Raw genomic sequence first — 17,071 nt, 5'->3', positions numbered from 1 at the left:
ATGTGATAATTATGGAAGAACAAAAAATGTACTGGGTTAAGAATTTTAAAAAGATCATCCCATTCAATTTTTCATAAAATACTCCATTTATGAACAGATGCCCAGCACCTGTAATGTGAAAAATAATGATCTTTTTATTCCTAAAAGATACAGGCCCCAAATCAAGAAAAATACAGAGTCATTTAGCCCTTGCTTATGCTCCTGTGGAATTGTGGTCATCACACTCTTTGTTGAATATTAAAATGGTGAACTCTGTGATTACATAGTGGATTAAAATATGTCTGCAAAAATTCATGAGAAGAAAAAAGAGGGAAGGATGGAGACAACACAAGCAAGTATGGCTTCCTTCTTAGAGCTGTACCTATGAAATACATGGAATCTGTTCATTTCATGTTAATAAAAGTAACAAATTAAATTAAAAATAAAGGGCAAGGAAGAAAAAAAAAAAAAGAAAGAAAAAGTCAAAATGCTTTCCAGTTCAGTCTACCAACCATAAAATAGGAAAAGCAAAGGAACCTTAAATTTCATTACAAAAATAGCAAATTGAACTAAAATCGTGAAAGAAATGCACAAAGACTATTAAAATAACATAATTGTTAGACATAACATTTGCACAAAGTTATTAAAAACTAGTTTTACTAAACTAATAATTTAACAGTAGTGGAAAAGCGAGTTACTTCATATCATTTATGGGTCTTAACTCATGGTTGCTATTAGAATTCCAAAATTCAAGTTGTTAGTAAAGAGAATGTAACAAAAGTGTAATATGCAGTGTAATTTTCTTTACAATGTGGGTCACATAAAGAAATTATGAAAAAAAAAAAAGAAATTATGAAAAGGAAATAAGACAAGAGTAACACTGTTCCAATCATTCAATGTGTCAGAAAAATCACGTAAGACTCTGTGGCAGATCCGGACAGGTGGGGACCCCAGAGTGGAGCAGGACAGGAGGAGGCTCGTATCCCAACACTGGAGACTCCCGGATCCTCACCTAGGACTATCAGCACGGGCACCAAGGGCTATATCCCAACTGGCAAGGTGACCACTGGGAATTGGACTGCCCCTGTAGACCAAGAACTATGAGGTCATCCACTCCCTTGCAGAACTCCCACACAGGATGGAAGAAGCCCAGATCCTTCCTCACAGGATCCAAGGTCATCAGAACAACAGCCAGGAACCCAGAGCGGTCCTCAGAAACAAAACAGTAAACTTCCTTTCTGACTTGGAAGAGAAGCTTTCTCTGGTCTTTACTTAGTTCCAACTTTGGATCCCCACCCTCTCTTGCAATGACCATCAGGGTCGCTCGGGAGGCGCCCCCCCCCCCACCAAAATATTAGATTAGATAGACAAAGACCAATAAGGAAAGCTTAGAACAGACAGGAAACGTTTAGCTTGGACTTACATATACCTTACTAGGTAGGACACAAAGATTAGTTACTCCTCACCAAAGTATTGAAGATTTCTCTACACACCCCTCCTAAAACTGTTCTGCACCTCAATTGTTGACACATGCGTTGTTAGAGTTATAAGCCTGTTTGGACTATCCTAAATTCGCCAAGTTCAGTAAAAATCATGCTTCAATACTATAAGCTGCTAAATACAAAAATTAAAATAGGCACAAGACAGCTGAATAACACCCTATAACCATTTCAAGGTGTAGAGCAGCCGGTTGTATATAAACTAAACTTTAAATGTCAATGAAGTAGTCACAGGATGAGGTTAAGAACTTGCATTTTCTTTTTTTTAATTATTTATTATTTAACTTCATTAATTACATTGTATTATGTGACACAGTTACATAGATACTTGGGTTCTCCCACCCCTCCCCAAACCCTCCCACCATGGTGGATTCCTCCACCTTGTTGCATAACCACAGCTCAAGTTCAGTTGAGATTCCCCCATTGCAAGCGTATACCAAACATAGAGTCCAACATCTTATTGTCCAGTCAAAGGAACTTGCATTTTCTAACATATTGGTTACTCAATACCATGTCAATTAACTCCATAATGTTGTAAATTGTTGTTGAAGTTGTGTAGTGGTTTTTCATTGGAGGGGATAATATTCTGTCAGCTCTATTCTCAGACCAGGGATGGTTTCCCAATGAAACTGTTGAACTTCTCTGGACAATAAGATGCTGGACTCCCTGCATGATCCATCCTCGCAATGAGGGAATCATGGATGGCTATGAACTGTACTACTGCAACAATGTGGAGGAATCCAACAAGTGGGGAGGACATGGGGAGGGGTTGGAGGAATCCCAGAGCCAGTGAAACTGTGTCACAACATGAAATAAAAAAAAAAAGACAGTGGCAGATTATATGCTATAAAAATGTAGCAAATCTCACAAATCAGGTCATGATAAATACAGCACTTGAAGTATAACACTAGTAAATTTGAAAGAAGTTAAGAATGGAGTCAAGGAGGATAGCAGGGCATAGTGTCTTCCCATCCACAGAGTATGGCTGCATAGCTCTACCATTATGTTCCTGACCTTTAAAGTAACTAACTGTTGAGATATGAAGAGACTTTACTTCTAACTACAAAGGGGAGAAATAGGCTCTCTTACTTTCAGGCCTCTTTAAGAGAGAGGGAGAGAAGCAGGGAGAAACGCATGTATTTAGAGAAACAGGGACCATACACAGAAGCACAGATACTGAAGCCTCCAAATCAATAAGAGAATGGGTGTCAGCAAAACCCATTCTACACAACAAACTTTAATTTAGAAAATAAAACTGCTTTCATATGAATATAGTAAATTAAGGTATGAACTTTTGTCTGCAGATAATCAATGCCTAAGTATTTAGTGACTGTTACATGGTACCACATATTAAGGTTGGTGCTAGGAATACAGTTGAGGAGAAAAAAAAATTATCTTTGTTCTCTATATCTGAGTGTTTTGATAAGAAGTTGTTGTTGGGATTGGTGTCATGGTAGCACGTTAAGCTTCTACCTCCAGTCTTCTTCAAACTTTTCTAATCAAACTCTACACCAGCCTTGCATCTAGACCACCCTACTTAGAATAACAAAACTCCTCTTGTACATCTGACTCTTTTTCTACTCTGTTTTAAGCACTTACCACCTTTGAATGTACCATATTATTTACACAGTTACCTACTCACTGATTTTTGTCTGCTCTCTGCTCTCTAACAAGGCAAGGGCAAGCAAAGCTTTTTTGTTTGCTGTTCAGTACTGTTACTAAAAGTTTAAAACAAAACTTTGTACACAAGAAGTGCTCCAAAAATTCTTGTTGAATAAATGAACAAACAGTTGAGCAAATTTAACAGGCAAATCAACATTTATCAAATTTAATTTTAATTACTCAGCAAGCAATACACTGAAAACTGAATTGTGTAACAAAGGAAATGAATGTCCTTAAGCTTTGATGTCTGTTTAACATAGTTCCCCTCCTCAATCCAAGTACCTTTTTCCCTATTCATACATATGCTTGCCAGATAGATTCCAGTTCAATAGCTAAAACTAACAGCATTTCTTCCAAAATGTCATCCTCATACCCCGGGTCTCGATTAGGTGCTCCTCCCATGTTTTCTCCATACACCTCGGTCTACTTCACCTCCTAGCTTTGCCAGATACATTCCAATGACTACTTCAGTTCATCTGCTTCCCAGACCAAAACATGACCTTCTTGAGAGCAGAACTCATTCTTCACGCTTCCCTCATTAGTATATACCTCACATTACATAATACACATAGATAACCATTTTTAAAATTCTAATAAAATTAACAGTGATTCACAGAAACTTACCTGTTATTTGTTTCCTTAGTTTCTCAATTTCTTCTTTTAAAGTTTTTATTTCTAAATCTTTACTTGCTGTTAATGGACCATCAACAGTTGAATACTGCAGAGCCTGGACAGTCTGTGTTGACTCTTTAAAGAATAAAATAAAAGTTTTAATAAACTAAACCTTAAAACTAATAGTACTTACAGAAAAATCATCATACCTTTCTCAATACCAGTACATTTAGCAATCAACAAAAGGTCCTAGAGACATTAAAATTAAGTCACAAAAATTCCATTGTGTGAATTTAAAATTATAATAGACACATATTTTAAAAATCCAGGATACTCTAAGGCTTTCAGTGAAGAAAAACTTCTGTTACGCTCTGACAGCGAATCATCTTTTAGTCTAGTAGGAGGAGCATCACCACGAGATAACACAGTTCTATGTCAGATGATACATTAGGAATTGAATTAGGTGACTAGATATTTAGACATTAAAAATAATATACAGATTTGCTAACTTTCCAAATTTTATTTAAGAAAGTTGAAGTCCATTTACAAATGACTCTGGCTCACTAACTTATTTGAAACATTTAGTTAAAAGATTAATTTATCTTATAATCCTAATCAGAAGATATATGGCACTTTTTAATTTTTTTATTTTTTTATTGCATTTCATTATATGACATCGTTTCATTGGCTCTGAGGTTCCCCCACCACCCCCTGTGCCCTACCCACATGGTGGATTCCTCCACCTTGTTGCAGTATTACAGTTCAAATATAGTCAAGATTCTTTCATTGCAAGCATATACCAAGCATAAAGTCCAGCCTCTTATTGTCCAGATAAATTCAACGGTTACTTGGGGAGACCATCTCTGGTCTAAAGGTAGAGCTGGCAGAACATCATCCCGATCAATTAAAAGCCCCAACATAACATCAACAAGAATTTACGGGCCCGGCAGTGTGGCCTAGCGGCTAAAGTCCTCACCTCGCCAGTTCTAATCCAGGAACTTCTTCCAGGTCTCCCATGCGGGTGCAGGGTCCCAAGGCTTTGGGCCATCCTCGACTGCTTTCCCAGGCCACAAGCAGGGAGTTGGATGGGAAGTAGAGTTGCCGGGATTAAAACTGGCGCCCATATGGAATCCTGGGGCATTCAAGGCGAGGACTTTAGCTACTAGGCCACGCTGTCGGGCCCAAGGACAGGTTTAATGGGCTCTTTTTTCTATCCACTATATTTTACTACTAATAGAATTATAAAACAACTTATTTTGTAATAAATTTAACATTTTTTATATTTATCATTATTATTTTCCATGACACAGTTGGTATAGGTATAGGTACAGGGATTCCCCCCCACCTACTTTTCCTCCCTTTACCATACACACTAGTTTCCTCATATTATTATACAGTAATACTCCACTGCACTACAGTCCTGCAGCAATAGTCACAAGCCCATCATTCTGCTATTTAAGTGCAACATAGCATTGTAGGTACAGGCAATACTAGGGAACCTAGTATTATATTGTCAAGGTATATTTAACAGTTTCATTAGGAGTCCTCTTTTTATTCAGGAATAGAGATGCATACTGTAATATATCTTCACTTCCCAGTATGCTAGTTTCCATTATGCAGTTCATCTGTAAGAATATATGTATGTTTACCTGTAAGTCTATTTGTTTTGTATTTTGCTCCTACATGAAAGAAAACTGATCTTCCTGTTTTTGTCTCTGGGTGTGGTGTGTACGAACAAGAAGTCTGAACTTTGGTAATACTGTGGAAGCACATGGAGAAAGCCCGCGACAATAGAGAAACTATCTCAACATCAGGACTGAAACAATCTATCTCTGACTACTTACACAAGAAATAAATCTGCACTAAGATTTTTAACATATGCAGCCCCAAACAATTAAGTGTTGGGGTTTTCTCCAGCACAACCACTAAGTTAACTGGCCCTATGCTAGAAGCTGGGGATGCAGAGCTGTTTACACACTGCTACAGATAACTGCTGTCTGGAATTAGGAATGATTAGTATTTCAGAGGATATGAAATCATCCCTTACATAAAAAAAATTACCTTGCACCAAGTGTTTTTAGTCATCCTATTCAGAAATTCTGTTACAATTAGCAACAGTACAATCTCCAAAATATTTTCATATTTTTAAAGATTTATTTTAGATTTATCTTTTTTTAAGATTTATTTATCTTTATTGGAAATTCAGATATACACAGAGGAGGAGAGACAGAGAGGAAGATCTTTCATCTACTGATTCACTCCCTAGAGTGGCCAAAACGGCTGGAGCTGAGTCAATCCGAAGCTAGGAGACAGGAACTTCTTCCTGGTCTCCCAAGAGTGTGCAGGGTCCCAAGGCTTTGGGCCATCCTTGACTGCTTTCCCAGGCCACAAGCAGTGAGTTGGATGATGGGGTCACCAGGACACAAACTGGCACCCATATGGAATCCCGGGGCATGGAAAGCGAGGACTTTAGCCACCAGGTTACCATGCCGGGCCCCAAATAAAGATTTCTTAATCTCTTTCCCTATTCCTTCACCCATGTTTTGTGTGTGTGTGTGTGTGTGTGTGTGTGAATTCTTTCTCAAAAAAGCTGTTGATTGGGCCCGGCACAATAGTCTAATGACTAAATTCTCACCCTGAAGGTGCAAAGATCCTATGTGAGAACCAGCTCATGTCCTGGCTCCTCCACTTTCCATCCACCTCCCTGACTGTGGCCGGTGAAAGCACAAAAGGATGGTCCCATGTAGGTGCAGGTTCCCAAGGCCTTGGGGCCATCCTCTACTCCTTTTTCAGCATCTTTTCTGAAGTGCACAGATTATGACAACACTTAAAGAATCAGAAGTCTCATCTACTTTCTAAGCACTCTTAAGTTCAAGCTTATACCAGAGGGAAAAAACCATCAAGGCTTCTGACAATGTGTGGGACTGTTGAAACAATTAGCAAGCCTCTGGGTACCTAAGCATATGGATTTCTTATGCCTATGGTATATTTGTTGTTCCTGGGGGCTGTATAAAAGTTGGGAACTTCTAAAAGACTGCAATTTACAACATTATTGGAGATTTCAGAGACAAGTTTCTGGCCTACAAAGCCCTGATCTACTTCAAAGCCAGTCTCTTCCATCAAATATGAAAGTGGCATAGGATAGGAGGGTTAAAGGGCAAATTAAAATTTCCAAAGGTTATGGAGTAAAAAAGAGACCCAATTAGACTTTATCCTTCTTAACATTTGAAATCAGAAGGAAAATTGTATTTGAGAAAAAATTCATCCTTTGTTGTTTTCACGGCCTTGAGACCCTGCACCCATGTGGGAGACTTGGACGAGGCAAGTTAGGTTACAGCCCACAGTATTGGCATGACATATGGTCAAAACTTCAGGTGCTTGCTGGCCCAGTTCCAATTCAGCTTCCTGTTAATGTGCCTAGGAAAGCAGCAGAGCGTGGTGCAAAACCTAGGGTTCCCTGCTACACAAAATGGGAGATCCAGAAGAACACCTGCCTTCTGGCCCCTAGTTTTGGCCTGGTGATTATGACTACTTGGTACTGAATCAGTCGGTAGAAGACATTATGGTGTGTTGTATTGAATCAGTGGGTGAAAAGAACTCTCCCTCTATGTCTCTTCCTATTTCTGTAAATCTTCCTTTAAAATAAATCAAATAGGGCCCAGTGTGGTAGCCTAGTGGCCAAAATTCTTGCCTTGCATGTATGGGCTGGGAAACAATATGGGCAATGGTTCATTTTTTTTTTTAAAGATTTATTTTATTTTTATTACAAAGTCAGATATACTGAGAGGAGGAGAGATAGAGAGGAAGTGGAGCTGCCAGGATTAGAACCAGCAGCCATATGGGATCAAGGTGAGGACCTTAGCCACTAGGCCACACTGCCAAGTCCGCAATGGTTCATTTTTCAGCTGCTCCACTTCCCATCCAGCTTTCTACCTGTGGTCTGGGGAAGCAGTCGAGGAAGGCCCAAAGCCTTGGGACCCTGTAGCCACATGAAAGACCCGGAAGAAGCTCCTTGCTCCTGCTCAGCTCAGCTCCAGCTACTGTGGCAGCTTGGGGAATGAATCAACAGCTAGAAGATCTTTTTCTCTGTACATCTGTGTTTCCAATAAATATCAATAAATAAATCTTAAAAATAAATGAATTAAATAAATCTTAAAAAGAGAATAAAAATAAATTTTTACAATGTTAGCCACAGAGGCTGCTGCCGTGGTGTAGCAAGTTATGCCTTCATTTATAGCACCAGCATCTCATATAGATGCCATTTCCAATCCTGGCTGTTCCACTTCAGATGCAGCAACCTGCTAATGGCCTAGGAAAGCAACGAGGATGGTCCCTGGGTGCCTGCACCTATGTGGAACACTGAAAAAAAACTCCTGGATCGCAGCTTCAGTCACGCCCAGCTCTGCCTGTTGTAGCCATTTGTCTCTCCTTCTTACTCTTAGCTCTTCCTTGCAAATGAAAAATAAACCTTTTAAAAATTTTTTATTTTAAATGTTTGTTACAAAGGGAAAATAATCCACATACCAAGATCTCAACTACTTACTGAAAATAATAAAGTAGTCTACTCGCATGTTTATACTTTCGCTCTTCTGGAACTTGAACGTTTATGATTATAAAACTTTTACTGTTTCTCAATGGAACTGTAAATTCTTGATTGGATAAATACAAACATTTCTTCACTTACAAAAAAAAATCCAAAGAAAATACACTGTATGTTACATTCTTTATTTTAGAGAAAATAAAGCAAAATAGTGGAAAAGTACTAAGGATAGACATGAAACTAAGTTATAATTGGAATGGTGAAAAAAGTTTTTATTTAAGAAGAGGTAAGGGAATGTAACTGTCAAAAAAAAAAAAAAACTTTTGAACTAGGGAAACAAGGAATGCAAAGGCCATAAGGTGGAGATGTTTCTAGGTTTGGAAAAACAGAGAATTCAGGGCAACTAGAATGAAAAAAACAAGGGAAGGTCGTAAGAAGTGATGTCAGAAAGGAATTAAGAATCCACTTACATATGGTTGTAGATCACGGAAATAAGTTTGGCCATTGGTGTGAACGACACAGGAAGTTATTGGGTATGGAGAAAGTAAAAGTACATAACTTATGTTTAAAAGAGTTTCCTCTCTATTATATTAGGAGGAAGGAGCCAAAGAAGAGGGAGTTAGTGGAAGAAAAAATAGGGAAACCAGTTAGTATGATCCCATAATTATAAGTTAATGATGCTTTGAAACAGTGTTAGACAAATGGTCCAAACTAGAGACCATTATGCTTAGTGAAATAAGTAAATCCCAAAAGGACAAACACCATATATTCTCTCCGATATAACGCAAACTTCATGCAAATTATAAGATCAGTAATCCTCTCAATACTATTTTTGCTACAGCCCATGTTTTTTGATGTTTTTCTTTTTATTTTCATTTCTTCCATTAAAATCTTCACTGACTCATAGATCATACAGTAGCATCATTTTCTCCAAGGAGCTTTTTCGTTTTCTTTTTCATTTCTTATTGACACATTGGTTACTCAGTAGCATGTTACTTAACTCCATGGTGTTGTAAAATTTTTTTAACTTTATTCCTATTGTTGATTTTTACGGCTTTTCATTTAAGGGGGATGTATAGTAAGTGTGTAATAGAGACTATCATATCCAGATGTGAAGATACAATACAGTATGCATCTCTACTTCTAAATCAAAGATGGACTCCTAATGAAGCAATTGGATATATCTTGACAAGAGGATGCTGGACTGCCTGCCATTGTCTGCACTGGCAGATACACTTAAATAGCAGAATGATAGGCTATGACTACTTATGAAGAACTATGCTATTGCAATAACATGGGGGAAATCAGAGTGGGGGAAGGGAATTTGGGGAAGGGGTAAGAAAAATCCCAGAGACTATGGAATTGTATCATAAAATTAAAAATAAAATAGAAGGGAAAAAAAAAGGAAGAAACAGGGTTAGATGCCCACAGTAAGTGATCATCAGACTCTGGATCAACTTCTACAGTAAAGGTGAACTAACTGGCTGATACATCAAATGTGAGAATATAAAGGAAATGCAAGGATGTAAAGATGGCTGTGAAGTTTCACTTCTGAGCAACTGCAAATATGGGATACTCTAGAGAACACTATCATTCACAGGTCAAAGAGTAAAGGAGGTATCAGGAAAGACTGAAAAGAATTACTTATGAGGAAAAACGAAACCAGGAGAGTGAAGTAGCCCATAAACTGAAAGAATGAGAAGAAGAAAGAAATTTCATTAATCTTCATTAAAAGATTAAGATGGAGAAATGATCATTGGATTTTGTAACACACAGTAGGGACATGAAGTGGTGAACAGGATTACTGGGCAGCATTAACAGCCAAAATGAGATTAGTGCTCATGAACTGGAAATGAAAGCATGTTTTGTATGTTAAGGAAATTGCCTTCAGCTCTAGCATTCCGGATACAAAGCTGTATTTAAACAGAGTTGAGGTTCTGCCAGAGGAGTTAAACAATAAGAAACAACAGATCAGAAGGTGTAAGATGATGAGAGAAGGTACATAGTGAATAGTGAAATGGTGATACACTTTCAGATAACAGTGACACTGAAAGAATACTGGAGTAAAGGCACCCAAGAATTTACCAGAAATCATTAGCAGATTACAGAGACTTTGCTTGAAATTAAGATTAATGAAAGGGTTTAGATATTTTGATCTCAACACATAACCTTACTAAACAGGAGATGAAGCAAATGTGGTGGGATAGACAACAAGCTCACTAAAGTTGAAGAAAGAAGAAACTACGGATACTAAACTATCACCTACATGCATTTTAAAATCACCAGATACTGACACTTTAAGCACTGTTTGGACTGTTTAGCACGTATTTCAACAGGAACTAGAACTTTCATGGTCTGAGAAAACAGAACACAAAAATTAATTCAAGTGTTATGTAAGTATCAGATTTGAACAGTCCTTTTGTTCTTAGTAGTGCCATTCCTCTCTCTGGATGTATTTATTCCCATACATTCAGATACATACTTAGATGTCTAGGAGAAGAAAATGTTACCTTAGTATTTATTGTTAACTGTGTGATTTTACTGTATATTGAAAAAAACTCTAAAATTAGTTTTTACACCTAATAAAAGAATTTCTCTTAATGAAACAATAACAGCACTGTGAGTCCAATACAAAATGGAAAATATTCTATATAAATATGTTTACCTTGAAGCTTTCTACTGAGTTCAAGTTTTTCCTGTTCAAGGCGTTTAATTCTTCTTTCATAAGCTTCAGTGGCTAAGTTGTTATCTAAAGTTCTTTGAACATTAGCATCAAGATCCAGTGAGGTGGGACCAGCTGTTACCCTTAAACAGCTCCGATCAGAAAGGACACTGAAGAAAAAAAAAAAAAAAAGTGGAATCACACTGTAATAATAAGCTTAAAGTAAAAAGGCAGATCTCTTTAGATTGCTCATTTTAAAACAAGTACACCAGTTACAAGGGCTGTAAAACAAAATAAAACTAAAACAAACAAACCCCACTTTTTTGGCAAAATGATCTTAAACTACTTCATAGAAGCATTTTTTAAAATGAAAAGTTAAATGTAGAAAATAATGTTAGACTATTAAAAGCAACTTCAAACAGTACAATGAAGTTTGCTAAAGGGTTACTGAATATTTAAAAATAATCTGCCTAACTAAGTGAAACAGAAGTCAAAATGACCACATGGGTGAGTATTTGGCTTAACAGTGAAGATGCTGGTAGAGACACCAGCATCTCCTATCTGGGTACCTGGGTTTAAGTCCTAACTCTACCCTCAATTCCAGCTTTCTATTAATGTGCACGCACTATACGAAGCAGCAAGAGACGGCTCAAGTACTTGGATCCCTGTCACCCATGTAAGAAATGTAGAATGAGCTCCCAGCTCCTGCCTTTGGCCTGTATGAGACCGGGTTATAGCAGGCATTTGAGATGTGAACCAGTAGATGAGAGATCCTTCTATGTCTTTGCTGCCTCTCAAATAAACAACAAAAAAAAAATTTTAAGTGCCAACAACAGTCATTTTCACCAGCAGTTGGAATGCAAAAACAGGGAATTTCTTCAAGGGAATACAACTATGTTGAAAATATGTGAAGTACAGGACACTGAACATGAAACAAAATAGACAAACAAAACTTTCTCAAACAGCTTATGATACAATGACAGAGACATAAATACATGGGAAAATGGTAGGTTCAAGTCATTTTCAACAATAACCCTGAATGCAAACAGCCTAAACTCTATTCAAGATGCAAACTAGCTCAATGGATGAGCAAATAAGACCCATCCATTTGCTGCCTGTAAGAAACACTCTTTACTACCAAAAACACATACAAGTTGAGAGTGAAAACATGGAAAAAGATACTCCATGCATACAGAAAGAAAAAGGAGCAGATGTAGCCATTCTAATATAAGATTTAAAAAAAGGACTTTATCAGAAAAAAATATTAAAAGAGATGAAGAAGAGCATTGCACATTGATCATGGGATTAATTCAACAACTGGGAATATATATACACCCAACACCAGGGCACCTGGTTATTTAAACCCACCGTTAATGGATCTAAAGGGAAACACAAACTTCAACACAATAACAATTGTGAGATTTCAACATCCCACTTTCATCGATGAACAGATCAACTAGACATTCAACAAAGAAACAATAGACCTAATTTATACTATGAACAAGTAGACCTACTTGTTACCTACAGAACATTTCATCCTACAGATGCAGAATACACATTGTTTTCATCAATTCTTGGAACCTAGTCTTATATAGACCACATGGCATGTGTCTTTTCTGACCACCTTGAAATGAAACTGGCAATCAGCAACTCATACACTCTAAAAAGTATGCAAACAAATGGAGACTGAATAATGCCCTACTAAACCAATGGTGTGTCACAGAAGAAATCCAATAAGAAATCAAAAAAGTCCTGGAAACAAATGAAGATGACAGCATAACACATCAAAATTTATGTGATATAGCAAAAGCAGTGTTAAAATGTACAAAGATTCATCAGGAATTACTACAAACACCTATATGCCAACAAACTGAAAAATCAAGAAGAAATGACTAGATGTCTTAACAGATGCAATCTACTTCAGGAGGGCACAGAAAAACTAAACAGACAAATAACTATGACAGAGATTGAGTCAGTAGTAAGAACCATTCAATTAAATGCCCAGAATTGAGCAGCTTCTCTGTTTTCAAGAAAAATTAATTTCAGTTTTCCTCACACTATTCCAAACAACTGAATCATCTCAAACCCCTTCAGAAAAAAAATACAAACCAATATTCCAGATGAATATGGATGCAAAATCCTCAACAAAATACTAGCTAACTGAATCCAACAACACATCTTCAAGATCATTCATTCAAACCAAGTGGAATCTATCCCTGGTATCCAGGATGGCTCAACATACACAAATCAATAAATATGACATGCCACATTAACAAGATGGAGAACAAAAACCACAATTATCTCAATAGACAAAGCATTTGATAAAATACAACATCCTTTCATGTCAAAAACCTTAAGTAAATTGAGTACAGAAGGATCATTCTTCAACACAACCAAGGTAATATATGAAAACCCACAGGCAGCATCATATTGAATGGGTAGAGTTGAAATAATTTTTACTAAGATTCTGAACCAGCCAAGGATGCCCAGTCTTATCACTGCTATTCAAAATAGTGCTGGAAGTTCTAGCCAGGGCCAATAGATAAGAAAATGAAATTAAATGTACATAAGTTGAAAAGGAGGAAGTCAAATGACCCGACTGCAGATGACATGATTCATAGAGAGGACCCAAAAGACTCTGCTAAGAGACTACTGGTGCTCATTAGTGAGCCTGGTAAAGCAACAGGATATAAAATCAATGCACAAAAATTAGTAGCCTTTGTGTAAGAAATCCTATGGCTTAGACAGACCTTTTAAGACTAACACCATTTACAACAGATGCAATAAAAAAAATCTAAAGTATCTTTGAAAAAATTTAACCAAGAATGTGAGGGATCACCACAATAAAAAAATATAACATTAAAGAAAGAAATAGAGTAAGACATCAAAACATGGAAAAACCTTTCGTATGCCTGGATTGGTAGAATTAACAGCATAAAAATGCCCATACTTCAGAAAGTAATTTACACATTCAATGAGATCCCAATCAAAATTCCATTCAAATTCTTCTCAGGTCTAGAAAAAATGATTCTAAAATTCACAGAAATATAAGAGAACCACAACAATCTGAAAGAACAAAAACAAAGCTGGAGGCTTCAAGATGCCCGATACAAGATATGCCACAGTGCAATCATAATCAAAACTGCTTGGTATTGGCACAAAAACAGACCTGAAGATCAATGAAACAGAACAGAAATACCAGATATGAACCCACAAAGCTACAGTCAACTAATTTTTAACAAATGAACTGAAATCAATCTAGGGAAAAAGGACAGTCTCTTTAACAAATGACGTTGGGAAAACTGAACCTATGTATGTTGATGTATGATACAGGATCCCTACCTTACAGCTCTTAACATCAACTCTAAATGTATCAAAAATCTACATATACTACCCAATACCATCAGATTACTAGAGGAAAATATCAGGAACACACACCAAGACATAGGCATAGGCAAAAAATTCATGGCGAAGACCCCTGCAGCACAGGCAGGCAAAACAAAACCAAATGGAACTACATCAAACTACATCTGCACCACAAGGAAACACTCAATAAAAAAGCAGTTCAAAAGAATGGGAGAAAATATTTGCAAACTATACACATGACAGAAGATTAAGAAATGGGCAAAGCAAATGAAAAGGCATTTCCCAAGGGGTAAAGTTCAACTGGCCAACAGACAAGAAGAAATGCTCAGGCTTACTAGTCATCAGGGAAATGCAAATAAAAAACCACAATGAGGTTTCACCTCACCTAGCTAGGATGGCTAGCATTTAGAAATCAATCAGCAATAAATGCTGGTGAGCATGTGAGGGAAAAAGTACTTTAACCCACCGTTGGTGGGAATGTAAATTAGTGCAATCATTATGGAAAGTAGTATGGAGAGTCCTCAGATATTTGAAACTAGATCTACTATATGACCTAGCTATCACACTCCTGAGAATTTATTCAAATGAAATAAAAACAACATGAGAGAGCTAGCTGTACCCATGTTTATACTAGCTATAAACAAAATCAATCCAGATGTCTATCAACAGGTGACTTAATAAAGAAAATATAGTACCCATAAACTATGGAATACTACATAGCTATGAAAAGGACGAAATATTGTCTATTCCAACTAAATGGGTGCAACTGAAAACCATTATACTTAGTGAAAGTAAGCCAGTCCAAAAAAAGACAAGTAATTATATGTTTTCCCTGATCGGTAGTAATTAATACACAGAACACCCATCCCCCAAAGAGAGAGGTAATCCATAGGTACAGATTACTAGGATTGGATTATTACATACAGGGATTGGATTATTACATACAGCCTGTTTATGTAACCTGAGAAATAGCAGGTTCGGTTCTTTCGTTTGCATGTTACTCTTTTGTTCTTTGTTATTGCTATTATTTCCTACTTGCCATTTATTGCTATTAATATCCAACAGTGTTACACACGTGGGAAAATAACAATAAACATAAAATTTAAAAACAAAAAAAAAATGAGATGACAAAGCAGATGACACACTAAGGGGAGAAGCTTATGATGTCAAAGCAAGCAATGAACTAGATTAGCCAGCAGGGGATGGAAGTGTCTGGCTTTAGCAGTAAGCCTGCAAGTGATTCATGAAAAGATGAGAATGTAATAGTTCAGAGAAGTGTACATGGGAAATGTGGTCACAGGAACACATGGAAGCTTATCTGTTTCCTTCAGACATCCCAATCAGGACACAGAAGCAGCAGCTGACAGAACAACAATGATTCCTAAAACAGGTGTAATATATGAAATATCTACGGAGGTTAAAGGAAAAGTGAATATATTAAGGTAATACTGAATGTATATTTACAAGGCACCAATAAGAGGTACCTACATTTGATAATAATGAATTTGGAGACTAGGAAAAATATGATATTCTTCTCTAGTCACTCTCAACTGCATTGACAGGATCTCGCAGAGAATTTAATTTTAACAATGAACATTCATTTAGCAAAAACAATCAGAACAGAATAGAGACAGCCAAAGAATTGAGGCAGCATACAAAGAGTAATTACAATTATTATCAATGGAATTTAAGCTGGGTAGAGAGGAAAGGAAAAAATACATGTGGAATGTCTGACAGTGAATCATGGCAGTATTAATTAAAATGCTTGACATTAAACAGCATTAGCACTCTTCTAATTACTATCCCTTCCTAAGGGTTACACTCTGAGTTTTCTATTTGTCCCATTCTTTCTCCTCCAAAATGAGTTAAGATCTTACATGTTCTATTCAATTTGTAAAATATTTATTTAGTAACAACAGTTTATATTTTTAAGTATTTAATTTGCAAGACTCTTTCATACATTATTTACCCATCTTTTTACATAATACATTACATTTTTAACATTTCAATTCACTTTCAACTGCTTTAAATTGTCCAAATTATATAAACCTTTCAAACTTACCAGCTACTAGTATATGTAAAACCAACAAATGGTAGATGGTGGCCAGAAAACGCAGTATGTGTTGGTGGAGGCATTGTTTCCTAGAAAAGGAAAAAATATCTATAAGAAATATTCAGCCTTCACCTATAAGCTCAGCTATATTACATTATCAACAGCATATATATAATTGCTTAGATTAGAAATATTAATGTATTATACAGGTATCTGACAATGAATTAAAATAATATTACACTCAAAATTGTAACAAAATAAAAATTTAAAGTTTGACAGACCATATTCCCTATGTGTGCATTTGTCTAGATGATAAAATTGATTTCTAATTTCAACAGTGTGATGCTCTCATTACCTCTACACATGGATCATTCACAGCTATCAAAGAGAAAAAAGCCTGAATCACTTGATGTTCATATTCCCAGGTAATCAGGAGACACTGCCTTCTCTTTCAAGCTGTCATATTACAAATATGTGCACTTTGCAATATACATTAAATACCTAAGTTTTTCATATTTGTGTCTTTTGTGGCTGATTTCCATGTTTAAAACGGTACCCAAGCAGAGTGCTGAGATGCTTTCAAGTGTTTCTAAGTGTACTTCCTTCACACAGAAATAACATACGCTAAATAAGCTTGTTCAGGCTTCTGCCACAGGACTTAATCAGCAATACAAATTATGCAAGGTGTTCAGAAACAG

At 36.6% G+C, this 17,071-nt stretch overlaps 1 protein-coding gene across 8 annotated transcripts in view; it reads right to left on the bottom strand.

Moving 5' to 3' along the window:
* The window catches only part of CDC42BPA (CDC42 binding protein kinase alpha), a 264,117-nt gene that overhangs the window by 123,508 nt on the left and 123,538 nt on the right, over positions 1-17,071 (bottom strand). For all 8 annotated transcript variants that reach the window (XM_058669445.1, XM_036495219.2, XM_058669446.1 and 5 more), the window contains exons 9-11: positions 16,383-16,462; positions 10,958-11,124; positions 3,765-3,887 (exon numbers count right to left, since the gene is read on the bottom strand). In XM_058669445.1, coding sequence (XP_058525428.1) covers positions 3,765-3,887; positions 10,958-11,124; positions 16,383-16,462 — 370 coding nt within the window. The remainder of the gene's footprint in view (positions 1-3,764; positions 3,888-10,957; positions 11,125-16,382; positions 16,463-17,071) is intronic.

The sequence above is a fragment of the Ochotona princeps genome, chromosome 10, assembly GCF_030435755.1.
Source record: "Ochotona princeps isolate mOchPri1 chromosome 10, mOchPri1.hap1, whole genome shotgun sequence".
NCBI lineage: Eukaryota > Metazoa > Chordata > Mammalia > Lagomorpha > Ochotonidae > Ochotona > Ochotona princeps.
This window is presented reverse-complemented; position numbering and strand designations above follow the sequence as displayed.